The following is a 14,578-nucleotide window of genomic DNA, read 5'->3' as shown; positions in this document are numbered from 1 at the left end:
GAAAGACCTAAACGTGAGACAGGAATCCATCAAAATCCTAGAGGAGAACACAGGCAGCAAACTCTTTGAACTCAACCACAGCAATTTCTTACTAGACACATCTCTGGAGGCAAGGGAAACAAAAGCAAAAATAAACTATTGGGACTTCTCAAAGATAAAAAGGTTCTGTACATGGGGCGCCTGGGTGGCTCAGTCGTTAAGTGTCTGCCTTCGGCTCAGGGCATCATCCCGGAGTCCTGGGATCAAGCCCCATATTGGGCTCCTCTGCTGGGAGCCTGCTTCTTCCTCTCCCACTCCCCCTGCTTGTGTTCCCTCTCTTGCAGGCTGTCTCTTTCTCTCTGTCAAATAAATAAATAAAATCTTTAAAAAAAAAAAAAAAAGTTCTGCACAGCAAAGGAAACAATCAACAAAACTAAAAAGCAACTATAGAATGGGAGAAGATATTTGCAAATGACATATTGGATAAAGGGCTAGTATCCAAAATCTGTAAAGAACTCATCAAACGCAACACCCCCCAAAATAAAAAATCCAGTTAAGAAATGGACAGAAGACATGAACAGACATTTCTCCAAAGAAGACATACAAATGGCCAACAGACACATGAAAAGATGCTCCACATCACTTGGCATCAGGGAAATACAAATCAAAACCACAATGAGATACCACCTCACATCAGTCAGAATGGCTAAAATTAACAAGTCAGGGAACAACACATGTTGGCAAGGATGTGGAGGAAGGGGAACCACCTGACACTGTTGGTGGGAATGCAAGCTGGCACAGCCACTTTGGAAAACAGTATGGAGGCTCCTCAAAAAGTTAAAACTAGAATTACCCTATGACCCAGCAATTGCACTAGTAGGTATTTATCCAAAGGATACAAACATAGTGATTTGAAGGGGCACATGCACCCCAATATTTAGAGCAGCATTATCAAAATAGCCAAAATATGGAAAGAACCCAGATGTCCATCAACTGATGAATTGATAAGAAGATGTGGTGTGTGTTGTGTGTGTGTATAACCTGTGAGATATATATATTTTTATATATGTATATAATGTGTGGTGTGTATACATATACAATCTGTGATATATATATATATATAAAACTCAGCCATCAAAAAGATTGAAATCTTAACATTTGCAATGACATGGATGGAGCTAGAATGTATTATGCTAAGCGAAATAAGACAATCAGACAAATACCATATAATTTCACTCATATATGGAATTTAAGAAACAAAACTGATGAACATAGAGGAAGGGAAGGAAAAATAAAACAGAGGGAGAGGGAGGCAAACCTTAAGAGACTCTTAACTATAAAAAACAAACAGGGTTGCTGGAGGGGAGGTGGGTGGGGGGACTCATGAGGTACATGGATGATGGCATTATGGAGGGCACTTGTAATTAGCACTGGGTGTTATATGCAAGTGATAAATCACTAAATTCTACCCATGAAACTAATAATACAGTGTATGTTAACTTAAATAAAATCTGAAAAAAAATAATATGGGAAAACAGACTTCCTTTGCTATATATTTATAATGACTTGTGTTTAAACAAAATGTTTAAAATCTTTACACAGTCCTGGGAAAGAGTTATAATATGACTAAAGGCTATGCTTTTCCCTGATATTACAAATAAGCTATCATGTAATTAAAATTTTCATATAAGGTAAAATTTGAATATTGAATTAAATTTTACTTTTACATATAAAATGATAATCACATCTGTCTTTGTAAAATGCTCTCAATTACATAAGTAATTTCTAATATGTAAATGCAATAATCACAATTATTTTATAAATAAATTATTGACTAGTGAATTAACAAAAATATTCAGTGACTGATTTGCAGTTTCCAAAATAAAGAGAGGAGAAACAAAATGAACCCCATTTATTGCCTGGAGGAGTATTCCAGATCTGGACAGATCTGTTTACTCTTTGTCTATTATCAATATCCAATGTCTATTACCAAATCAAAAGCATGCCAAGAAAAAGAAAACTGTAACATGTCATCAAAAGGAAATCAAGTCAATATGAAGAGATACAAAATGAAAAGAGATGAAAGACTTAGAAGAATTAAACATCTATGATCAGTATGTTGGCTATGCTCAGCAATTTAAAGAAAAATGTAAATGCAACAGGGACAGAAATGAAAGATATTAAAAAGAACCAAATGCAACTTGTAGAACTGAAAAATACCTGAAATTCACTGAAATTTAAGATACAGCAGATATAGCAATAGAAATAGTTCAAACTGAGGCAAAGAGAAAAAAACTAGGAAAATGATTAGCTTCTTGTTGAATTGTGAGATAATATCAAATGTTCTAACATATGAGTAATTAGGAATGTCTGAATGCAGGAGGATGGGAGTTAAAAAAATTCCCAAAATGCTTCCAAGTTTGATGAAAATGAGTCCCACAAATCCAGAAATTTTAATGAACACCAAGCAAGATAAAGACCAACCCTTACCAACTTACCTGGTAATCAAACTACTGAGAAACCTCAAAAAGAGAAAGGAAACATCATGGGGGATTGGGGTACATCCGCATTAGAAACCAAGTAAACCAGAATGACATCCTTAAAGGAAAAAAAAGTCAACTTAAGTTTTATATGGAGCAAAAATATCCTTCAAAACCAAAGCAGAAATGCAGAATATTTTCTCCAGAAAAGAAGAGCCAAAAAAACTTATCACTAGCAGACTTGCAGGAGAAAGTTCTTTAGGTGGAAGAAAAATTATATGAGATAAATTTTTGGATCTTCATGAAACAATGAAGCGCTCTGGAAATGATACATATGTGTGTAAATATAAGAGAACTGTATTCTAATTTTTAATTTAAAAAATAATTGACTGTTTTAAGCAAAACTAACATATTTCGGTATTAACATGCAGGGATAAAATGTATGACAACAATAACAAGTGGTAGGAGAGGGGTGATGGAAGTACAATTCATGGAAAGCTTACAGTTTACACAAGAAGTATAGTGCGTGAAGGGAGACTCAGATGTTACGGATACATATTGTAAATACTAGAGAAACTAACACACGCACAAAGAGATATAGCTATTTGTGGAGATAAAAATGGAATGCTGAAAATCCATCCAAAGAAGATAGAAAAAGAAGAAAAAAAGAACAGATTTGAAAATAAAACAAATGTCAAAATGATCAATCCCAAACTGATCAACAGCTACATTAAATGCAAATGGTCTAAACACTCCAACTAAAAGGAAGTAGCAAGAACTGTGAAGGATTTTAGACTTTATTTTTACAAGATAACAGGTTAGACCACCATAGTTTCATAGAGGCTGGCAGAAAACAAAGGACTTTGTTACTCAAGTGCATGCTTACATTGGTTTCCCTTGACTCCCAAGTCCCATGGGGGATAGGTATGCCCTGGTGGATGCTGCGCACACAGTGGGCTTGTATCATAGCTAAGGAAGCCCCGATCCTAGCAATCCTACCCAACATTTGCTCTGGAGTAGACATTATCTGTATTACACTAGACAGTAAACAAATCTGCTCTGGAGGAGATTATATCTTCCAAGTGTGCTTACTATACAAACATCCTTGAAAGAGAGTCTAGAACAAAAATTATTAAAACCTTTGCTTAGAAAACAGAAATGTGAAAGACCCATAGAGAATTTTCCCCCAACAGGCAGAGACTGTCAAACTGGATTTTTAAAATGCAAAACAACTACAAACTATTAGAAACACACTTTGTATATAAATATTAATAGTTTCAAAAATTAAATATATACAATGAAAACAAAAATCTTAAGAAAACTAATAACATAAATTGGTTGTCAGAACAAGTCATATTATTGGCGCTGGATGAACATTTTATAATCACAAAAGTTTCACACAATAATAATAAGCATATGCACTCAATAACAGAGCATCAAAATATGTTAAGCAAAAACTGGAAGAATTCAAAGAATAGACAAATCCACAATTATATCTGAAATATAAATACTCCTCTCCTAGAAATGGATGGGAAAATCAGTAGATAAAAGACTTAAATGACATTACCAGCCAATTACCTTACTGATATTTAAAGAATACCCCAACAAACAGAACACATATTCGTTAAAGTACACCATGGAACAATAAAATAGACCATCTGCTGGGCCATAGAGAAACTCTAAGTGGATTTCATAGGATTGAAGTGATAATATGTGCTTTGGCCAAGAAGAAACCAAGCCAAAATAAACAAACAAAACCAAACAAACCCCCACCCCCAAAAAAATCACTTTTAGAACTCATTAAATAATATATTAAATATTAAATAATATAAACATTCCATAAAGTGGACAAAAGATTTCCTATTTCTTTTTTTTTTTTTCAAAGATTTTATTTTTCTTTATTTGACAGAGAGAGAGACAGCCAGCGAGAGAGGGAACACAAGCAGGGGGAGTGGGAGAGGAAGAAGCAGGCTCCAGCGGAGCAGGGAGCCTGATGCAGAACTCGATCCCAGAACCCTGGGATCACGCCCTGGGCTGAAGGCAGACGCTTAACAACTGAGCCACCCAGGTGCCCCAAAAGATTTCCTATTTCTAAAAAGATATACAAATAGCCAAGATGTACATGAAAATGTGGGAAATGCAAATTAATACCACTACACACCCTTTTGAATTGGTAAAACTTAAAATGCTGACCATACCAACTTTGGCTAGGCCTAAGAAACAACTGGTACTTTCTTAACTTATATGTTTGCTATGGAAATGATATAAGCACTGTAACTTACAAAAAAAATTCCTGACAGTTTTCCATACATGTGAAATATGACCCAGTTATTCTACCCAGGTGTTCACTGAAGAGAAATAAACATATTCACACAAAGAATTGTACACAAATATGTATAGAGATTTGCTTATAACACCCTCAAAGTGCTAAAGCCCATTAAGTTCATGGATAGGAAAAACTGATTTTTAAAATGTTGTATATCGGGGTGCCTGGGTGGCTCAGTTGGTTAAGCATTGGCTCTTGGTTTCGGCTTCGGTCATGATTTTGGGGTTGTGAGATCCATCCCTGCACTGGGCTCCACGCTCAGTGTGGAGTCGGCTTGGGATTCTCTCTCTTCCTCTTCCTCTGCCCCTCCCCCTGTTCGCATTCTCTCTCTCTCAAGTAAACTTTAAAAAAAAAAATCTTTAAAAAAAACAAAAAATAAAATGTGGTATATTTACTTATCTGATGAGCACTGAGTATTGTATAGAATTGTTGAATCACTATATTGTACACTATAGAAACTAACATAACACTGTATGTTAACTACACCGGATTTAAAATAAAATAGGGTATATCTACAACAATGGAATATTATTGAAGGAACTGCCACAAAATAACACTGATGAACTTTAAAAACTTTATCTTAATGTAAAGATAAAGCACATATGATATTCCATTTATCTGGAACTCTAGAAAGTATCATCAACATATAGAGATAGAAAGCAATCAGTGCACCATGGACACAAATAAATGGGAAAATATCCCATGTTCATAGATCAGAATTAATATTGTTAAAATGTCCACACTACCAAAAGCAATCTACAGATACAATGCAATCCCTATTGAAATTCCAATGTCGTTTTTCACAGAAATAGAAAAACATCCTAAAATTTGTATGGAACCACAAAGACCCTGAATTGCCAAAGCAATCTTAAGAACAAGGCTAGAATCATATTTCCTGATTTCAAACTATATTACAAAGCTATTGCAATCAAAGCAGTAGAGTTTGGCATAGAAACAGACATAAAGATCAGTGGAACAGAACAGAAAGCCCAGAAATAAATCCACATACATATGATCAGTTAATTTTTGACAAAGGATCTCAGAACACACAAAGGGAAAAAGGTAGTCTCTTCAATAAATGGCATTTGGAAAACTGCACAGCCACATGCAAAAGAACAAAAATGGACTTCTTAACACCATACACAAAAATCAAGTCAAATGGATTACAAACTTGAACATAAGATCTGAAACCATAAAGCTCCTGGAAGAAAACATAAGCAGTAATCTCCTAGACCTTGGTCTTAGTGATATTTTGGATTTGACACTCACAGCAAAGGCAACAAAAGCAAAAATAAACAAGTGGGACTATACCAAACTAAAAACCTCTCAAACTAAAAAACAGCAAAGAAAACTACAAAATGAAAAGGCAACGTATGGAATGGGAGAAAATATTTGCAAATCATATATCCGATAATGGGTTAATATCTAAAATATACAAGTAAATTCTACAACTCAAGAGCAAAAAAACAAATGACCCGATTTAAAAAAATGGGCAAAGAACCTAAATGGACATTTTCCCAACAACGTACTAATGGCCAACAGGTCCATGAAATGGTGCTCAACATCATTAACTATCAGGGAAATACAAATCAAAACCACAATGAAGTATCAAGTCACACCTGCTATGATGTCTATTTCCAAAAAGACGAGATAACTGCTGGCAAGGATGTGGAGAAAAGAGAACCCTGTTGCTGGGATTGTCAACTGGTACAGCCACCATGGAAAATACTATGGAGATTTCTTAGAAATTAAAATTAAAACTACCATATATATGATCCAGGAATCCCATTTTTGGGTATATGGGCAAAAGGTAACCAGAGCATTATCATGAAGAGGTAGCTGTAATCTCATGTTCGTTGCAATATTAGAGTAGCAACGTATGGAAGTAACTCAATCTGTCCACTGACAAACGAATAAAGAAAACGTGGTATTTATTTCTCTCTCCCCTTCTCTCACTCTGCCAAAATGCCGCAGACTTTTCCGCACAAGGCGGCCTTGTCTGCCCGGCGGGCACTGGCCACCCGGGGCTGGGCTGGGCTGGGCTGGGCTGGGCGCGGTGGGAGTCGCCTCTTTACGGCGGTAGGAAGAGGCAGGACGGGGCGGAGTGACGAGGGGGGGCGGGGCGGAGCCGCTGAAGAGGTTGGAGCGGGGCGGAGTCGGGGGCGGGGGTGGGGCGTTGCCGCAGAGAGGCGGGGCGGAGCCGAGCCGCCGGTCCCGGGTGGGGGCGGGGCGAGCGCAGCGAACCTGTGAAGCCTATCTGATCGCGCAGTTCGCACTGCCGGGTCTGGGGCGGGCCCAGAAAGGGACCCCCAGCCTTTCTCCCGATGGGGCTGTGTTTTCCCTGTCCTGGGGAGACCGCGCCTCCCTCGCCGGACCTGGTGAGTAAGGCCGCGTCCCCATGTCCCCCGGTTCCCATGTCGGCCGACCCGCGCCGCGCGCACCTGTTCTCCGGTGGGGCGCGCCTGGAGGCCCCGAGCTGTGGGCACCCGGGCGGGCCGTTGGAAGCGGGGGCGCGGGCTGGAGAGCTCGCCGGTGGGTGTATGGTGGCGAAGACGTGTGGACGCGCTTCGAGGGACCTTGGGTCAGGCGGCAGGACCTGAGCCGCTGCCGCCTCCGTGTCTGTCTCTCCACTTCCGTTACAAAAAATTGTCCAAAGGCGCCTGCAGGGTGTTTACCTTTCGCAGACTTGGGCGAAATTGGGAGTTCGTAGGACGCAGGCGTACGCGGACGGTGCGGTGTATGGGCCATTCTTGGCGATGCGGTGGATGGAGTCAGGGTGCGAAAAGAATTCCTCTCTTCGTCAACTGAAGTGTTTAATCTTCTAGGAGATGTGCGTTTTCCTGTGTCTGTACCAACTGTTTCAAGAAGGTGCTCAATAAAGTCCCTTACGCTCCTATGCTTTATTGGATATTGTAGTAATCAATGATTTCCCATTACTATGTAGCTCTCTCTTTTATTTCTTCTTTTAAAACAATACGGATTTTACATAGCAAAGAGCATGCAATTTGTAACCCACGTTTAGCAAATAAAAATACAGGGTGCCCAGTATTTTTTAATTATTTAAGTTAGAATTTTTAGATAAATTTTAGATTAAAAAGAATATGGTTTAAAAATAGATGTGCCTCATGCAATATTTGGGACATACTTATACTAGAAATTATTCATTGTCTAGCTGAAATTCCTACTTAACTAGGTGGTTTGTGGTACAATTCATTTATACTTTTTGTAGCTTTCTATTTACAACAGTATCTTTACATTAATAGTCCTGACAGGTTGTTGATAACAGAAAAGCTAAATTCCTCTGTTCTCCTATCTAAAAATTTGTTGAAGGAACTGAGTTGTTTAGGGAAGTACATTCACTCTTCAGCCGTTTGATTATGGGTAGTAAAAATGACCTGGAAGTCGATATGGGGAAGTGTACCTTGTCTTTCTTGCTACGGTTGCTTTTAAACGTTGTTAATTTTGTTTATATGCCTGTTGATAAAAGACCAATATGGCAGCATTTGTTAAGCACACCCCCTCATCCCCACAGATAAACACATGACTCACTACTTGAATGTCACTTTATCTTTGGAGTTTATTGGGGACCACCCTAACTAAAATAGATCCCCCACTCTACCACCCAATCATCCTTCCATTTCTTATCCACCGTACTCTTCTTTATATTTTCTCAAAGCACTTACTACTATTTAACAGATATGTATTTACTTGATTATATTTACCTGTGTCTCCTCATTGGCACGTAAGTTCCATGTGTGTGGAAACATTTGTCTGTGTGTTTTCACTGCTGCATCCTCAGCGCCTAGAAAAGTTCCTGAGGCATGATAGTTGCTCAGTAACTCTTTGTCGAATGAATGAATAAATGTATGTTGTGGTATGAAAAACAAAGGAACTATTATCGTAGCTGCCAAGAGAGTTCTATTTACTGTTTCATATATTTGAAGAATTTATAATTTATAATTAATATTAGCAATACATGGTATAAAAAGTAATATCCACTGTTTCCCAACATGGAGCAGTACCTCTTACAAATTTCCTTCAGGGCTTCATGTCCTACACAATGAGAGTAGCCCATTTCGTTCATGAACATTCTCTGAAAATACCAGGCTACTTCAAACCACGTATTTCCTTCCTTGTGTTATTAAATGTCATTTGTTTTATTATTGCCCTGACTTGTTTGTAAGCCCCTTTCAAAAAAAAAAAAAGCAAATGAATTATTTTATAGGCCAACCTGAAAAAAAATATATATATATATGCATATATAATATGTACTTACATATATGTGTCTTATGTGCTTATTTGAAGATATATCAATTGGAAGAATGAAATTCAGGAAGTTGAGTGTTTCATGAACATTGTAAATAGTAGCAGTCTTAGTGGGACATTTTGAACAAGTACTAAATATTTTTGTAAATTGGTTATATTATCTCTAAGATATAAATTCTCCATAATATTTCATTTTATTTTAAAACATTTTTTTTTTTTACATATTTTCTTTAGGAAGAGAAAAGAGCAAAGCTCGCAGAGGCTGCAGAGAGAAGACAGAAGGAGGTAAGAGTAGAAATAAAATTCTGCCCACGTAGATAATTGTGTACTTTATTTATTACTAGAATATGTAATGAAAATGGTGTCTGGTAACCTGTAAATTTACATGTAATCATTTTTCAAAATGACTTCTGTATTTCTATAGTTTACATTAATGTATATATATCATTTAATGCATGAAAATTACAGATGTCTTCTGTGCAATGCCCCTTTAATAACCTTCCTTGGGATAATATGATGCCTTATAAAACAGTGACGTGTGAAATTTAGGGGAAAAATACCCAGTGAAGAAATGATAATATGTTTTATATAAAGCTGTTGTAGAAATAGTCTAGTTCTTTATAACCAAAGATAAAATTCCTCATCTCCAAAGAGAAACCTAAAAACCAACAAACACCTTTTGGATACTGAATACTGATTTTTGTTGTTTTTCTGTACTACTTAATACGTTTTCTAAAGGCTGCATCTCGGGGCATTCTGGATGTTCGATCTGTGGAAGAAAAGAGAAAGAAAAAGGAAAAAATAGAAAAACAAATGGCTGAATCTGGGCCTCCACCAGCAGGTGGACTTAGGGTAAGTATTAAAATTTACTTAAGGTTCATTTACCTGGAGTTTTTAAAAACTTCAGTAGCAGTCTATTCAATAATTTCCTCTTGCAATGAATTATCAGGAATTTTTGAATTAATTTAAAAGCATGAATAATAGAGATTGGGAGAAGTGCCAATTTATTTGGACATTCCAACATTCATTGTAGTAGAGTTACCTTCTTTTTCCCAAAAGGAAAATAGATTGTTTTCCCTGATTATCTTAACACTATATCTGAGTACTTTATATAATTCAAACTAATATATAGGAAACTTAATATGAAGAGTATAAAGAAGAACATAAAAATCACCCCAATTCAGTGTCATTTTGACGGACATCATTTCTAATATCCATTTATACATTAATCTTATTAAATTGAATTACACTATGGATTCTTTTTATATATATATATATAACCTACATTTTTTCACTCAGTGATTTGTGGTTTTTGAGCTTTCTGTTGTCACTCATTATCATAGTGAAGTAAATTGGACAATAGGATCTATGGGAGGGTGGTGAGCGTGGTACACGTACCTCCCGCCTCCCAGTGTTAAAATTGCAGTTCCTGACACTGGAAATGTAATGATAGACAAGTTAAACAGGTCCCTGAACTTGGGGATCTTTATTGTCTGCAGGACTATAAAGGTTTTATTTTACATGTTTAAGCTCAAGAGAATAATTGTTCAGATATTAAGATTTTATTCTTTGGTCCATTTTTAAAGAAAATAAATTTCTCAAGTATATTTGTGAAAAGACAATGTGCTCAGTTTCGTTTGCTTATATTTAACTTGTCAATGATTTATTAGCACTTATTTAGCTGATTTACTTTCTTCTCAATTCTGTTTGCTTTTTTAAAATTTTTAATTTTTTTAAGTCTAGTTAATACACAATGTTACCTTAGTTTCAGGTGTACCACATAGTGATGCAACTTCTCAATACATTTTGCTATGCTCACTTCAAGTGTAGCTACCCTGTCACCATACAACACTGTCACAATACCACTGACTTTTTTTTTTTTTTTTGCTCTTAAAACTATGTATATAAATGCATACATGTATATATCCGCCTAACCTGTGGGCCAGGCAATTGAGGGGCTTCCTGGTCAGAGGCGATCCTGGCTCAGGGATATCACATAGAAATAAGATTTACCTATGTGTATTTCACCATTGTGTATTACTTCATCTGATTTTGTTTAATAAATGGAATTAAAAGAAAACATTTTTTATCATTAACTTTTAACAATGTATAGAGTAATTGGCTTCAGTGTTAAGATAAATAACTGTAACCATTGTGCTTATATTTTTTTATATACCTTCACAATAGAATAGAATAAATCTGTAAAGTAAAACGGTTGATACAAAGTCAAATATTTATCAGAAGTATAGATGTTTAATTATTCCACTGAGATATAGGTCTATGCCAGCAGGTTTACTTCATAGAAGGTTCTCAAAAACAAAAAAAATTATGAAAATTAAATTGTAGGACTGGAAATGATGCTAAGTTTCAGTGTTTCATAATAGAAGAAATGGAGGTACTGAGTGACAATTAAAATCACATATAATGTTATAAAAAAAAAGATACTTTATATGTAGCCAGAATTAAGAAGATACTTATTTGACATATTCTAACCTAACAAGTTTCACAGCTTTTAAACTCTAGGAAAGAAAGCAGCTTTCTTAATTAAACCTGAAACATAGCCTGAAGCCTATAGATTAGAAATAAATTAGGCCATGTACTGCTTCTGGTCCCTTCAGAAGTGCTCAGAATTAAAATCATCCCAATTTTAAATTTAGTACCCATTTTTCTTTGTATACTGTGCTTACAAGAAAGCTCTCTGGTTCCGTTAATAAAAATCACTCTCAAGGCCATCAGAGTTGGACAGTGGCTCATTCTGATAAACCACAACTGTTGTACACTGTGTCATTTTCCTTGGAATATTCCTAATCACTTCTACCACTAATACACTAGCTTTAAGGGACATGCTCCTTTCTCCATGACCATCTGCATAGATCATCAAAAGCATACAGTGAAGTTCAAAATCAATTTTTAGAGGCTCAGAGGTAATAGAAGGAGGGACGTAAGGCAGAGTGTGACTTTAATTTTCAAGTCCCTTGGCCTAGGGTCAGGCCTGTTTCACAGGCTGGCCTGGAGTGTCCTATTATGTAGCTAGATTCTTCCTAACCAGACTCCGTAGTATGAGGAAAACACGTCCTTTCCCTGTCTTCACGAACTCTACATACTCATCTTACATAATTGGCATTGGCAATGCTCACTATCTTCTGGAAAGGCTGCCTTATTTTTTTATCTTTTTAATTTCTTTTTATTGATGTGCAAATTACATTAGTTTCAGGTGTACGACATAGAGATCCACAAGTCTATACTTTATACTGTGCTCACCACAAGTGTAGCTGCCACCTGTCACCATACAACCCTATTACAGTACCATTGACTATATTCTCCAATCTCTACCTTTTCCCCCCATGACTTATTCATTCCATAATTGGAAGCCTGTATCTCCCAGTGCCCTTCACCCATTTTGCCCATCCCCCCCCCCCCCCCCCCCCCCCCTCTCGCTCNNCCCCCCGCCATACTGTCTTCCACAGTGTCAAGGCAGCCTTGTTTTAAGAGGTAAGTGTGATGCTGGCATCCGGGTGCACGCTAATATCAGTACAGGATATAACAGTACAGGAGTAGTGGCAGACCTCTCGTGCAGTGGCTCTCAACCCTAGCCCTGTGGTAGGATCTCAGGAGGAACTTTCTAAAAAGGTTGACCCTTGGGTCCCACCTCATACCAATCAGAACCTCCCCGAGATTGGAGTTTAGTCATCAGGACTTTTTTAAGCTTCACAATGTAGCCTAATACTAAACCAGATTGAGAATCACTACTCTAGTGTTTTTAACACTAGTCTTCAGAGATATATTGTGGGAAATGGAGTCCCATAGAGTCCCATGCTAAAAAAAATATTTTAAAATCCTGGATCCTATATTGTATGATGAATCCTTTTCTTAGAGATTAAAAAAGGCTTAGTGTTCAAGTCTCCAAGAAGTCCTAAAATAAGCAAAAGCAACTTTACTTGGATTAACCCTGAATTCTCAAAACTTAAATACAGATTTTTTTAAAAAAAACTGTATACCACCCAATAAAATTCCTTTGATGTACATGAAAACCACTCCTGAAGAGACTGGTAAATACCTGGTACCATCCCAGTGGCTATTTTCAGAATTTACTACTGCAGATTAATAGAGTTGAGTGAACAGAACAACAAAGTTTCTCAAGTCAAGCAAGGAAAAGATTTTGCCAAACCATTACTTAATTTCTGCCATTTCTTGGCTCCCTGCCTCAAACAAGAATGCCTCTATTTTTATTTTATAGGTTTCATTGTTTTTATTTTGTGGTATTTTGTTTTATTTTTCCTAAACTGACTATTGGATATTTTGGGATTTAGTTACCCATGATCACTTTGGAATGTATATAAATGTTCAAGAACAATGTCCACTGTATTAGCAGTTCACTATATTAGCACTGAAATTAATATACTATTGTATGTCAACCTGCCCAGATATTTTGTTTTACTTCTTTGTGTTTTTAAACAATCATATATCTTATTTCAGACGTTTGACCATAATGTAAAATTATACTTATCACTGCTCCACATAGAAATCATTTTGCATTTGTATAGCCCACATCCCTATTTTTGTACGCTAGAATATTTTTACATCACTTTATATAAAATTTACTTTTCTCCATGTATTTTTATCTTTTCTAGTGGACAGTTTCATAAGCCTCACATGATTGGAACAGTCTACTGCCAGTAATTAATATCTGCAATCAAGTGGACGTCCTCAGCTTACTTTCTTCTCTTTGAATAAATGAAGATTCAGACTTTGCAATTTTAGTGCCATTAAATGCAGTCAGTGCTTTTTCAATATTGATATACTGAAAATGCTTTTGATTTTCAAACTTAGAAAATGCCAGACCTTTCATTAAATACTTACTTTCTTATATTTGCTCTTCTGCAGGCAGTAGGCAATTTGCCATTTTTTAGTAGTTAAAACATGGACCTAAATAGTGAATAAATATATATCGCATGTAAAAAGTCTGCAAAAATCTCAGACATTAAAGTTTGCCATTGTATTTTCTCTCTTTTATAAAATGACCTCGCAATCTCTAGTTTTCTGCTTAGCCTTGTATCTCTTTATTTCATTATCTATGAAGGCTTTTGCTTAAACTTACGGACTTCGTGCCTTTAAATTGATCATCAGGGAAAATTTTGAAAAATCATTGGAAGGGCTTATGTGAAGGAACACTGTAAATTTTTATAACTTGCTAAGTAATGAAAATTTGTAGAAAATTATTACTTTCTCCTAATTTTCTATTTCTGTGGCTGATAAAATTAACATATGGTGTTTTACATTGCAATAAAGGTGTTTTTTTGCTTGCTGAATTTAAAATTGCATATTAGTAGTGCCATCAGAGGGCAGTGATGTACTGTTACACAATATCAGATTCAGCTCTAAAGATCTTTGTAGTAACTGAATGAGTTAAACTAAGAATCTGGATGGGCTATACTGAGGAGTAATATATTTGTCCAAATTTCACAGGTATTTTTATTCTTTTGTATTTATTAAAGAACGATCATAAGATTTGTACAGATGTGAAATT

At 36.3% G+C, this 14,578-nt stretch overlaps 1 protein-coding gene across 1 annotated transcript; it reads left to right on the top strand.

Moving 5' to 3' along the window:
- Positions 1-6,988: 6,988 nt before the first annotated feature.
- On the top strand, positions 6,989-14,360 carry LOC121104751 (small VCP interacting protein). Its single transcript, XM_040638903.1, has 4 exons — positions 6,989-7,163; positions 9,286-9,336; positions 9,790-9,903; positions 13,683-14,360. The coding sequence occupies exons 1-4, from the start codon at positions 7,110-7,112 to the stop codon at positions 13,695-13,697; spliced, it is 234 nt and encodes a 77-aa protein (XP_040494837.1). The 5' UTR covers positions 6,989-7,109; the 3' UTR covers positions 13,698-14,360.
- The last annotated feature ends 218 nt before the right edge of the window (positions 14,361-14,578 follow it).

Source organism: Ursus maritimus, unplaced genomic scaffold, assembly GCF_017311325.1.
Source record: "Ursus maritimus isolate PB19 unplaced genomic scaffold, ASM1731132v1 scaffold_23, whole genome shotgun sequence".
NCBI classification, from domain to species: Eukaryota; Metazoa; Chordata; class Mammalia; order Carnivora; family Ursidae; genus Ursus; species Ursus maritimus.
Note: the sequence above shows the minus strand (reverse complement) of the source record. Positions and strands in the feature narration are given on the sequence as shown.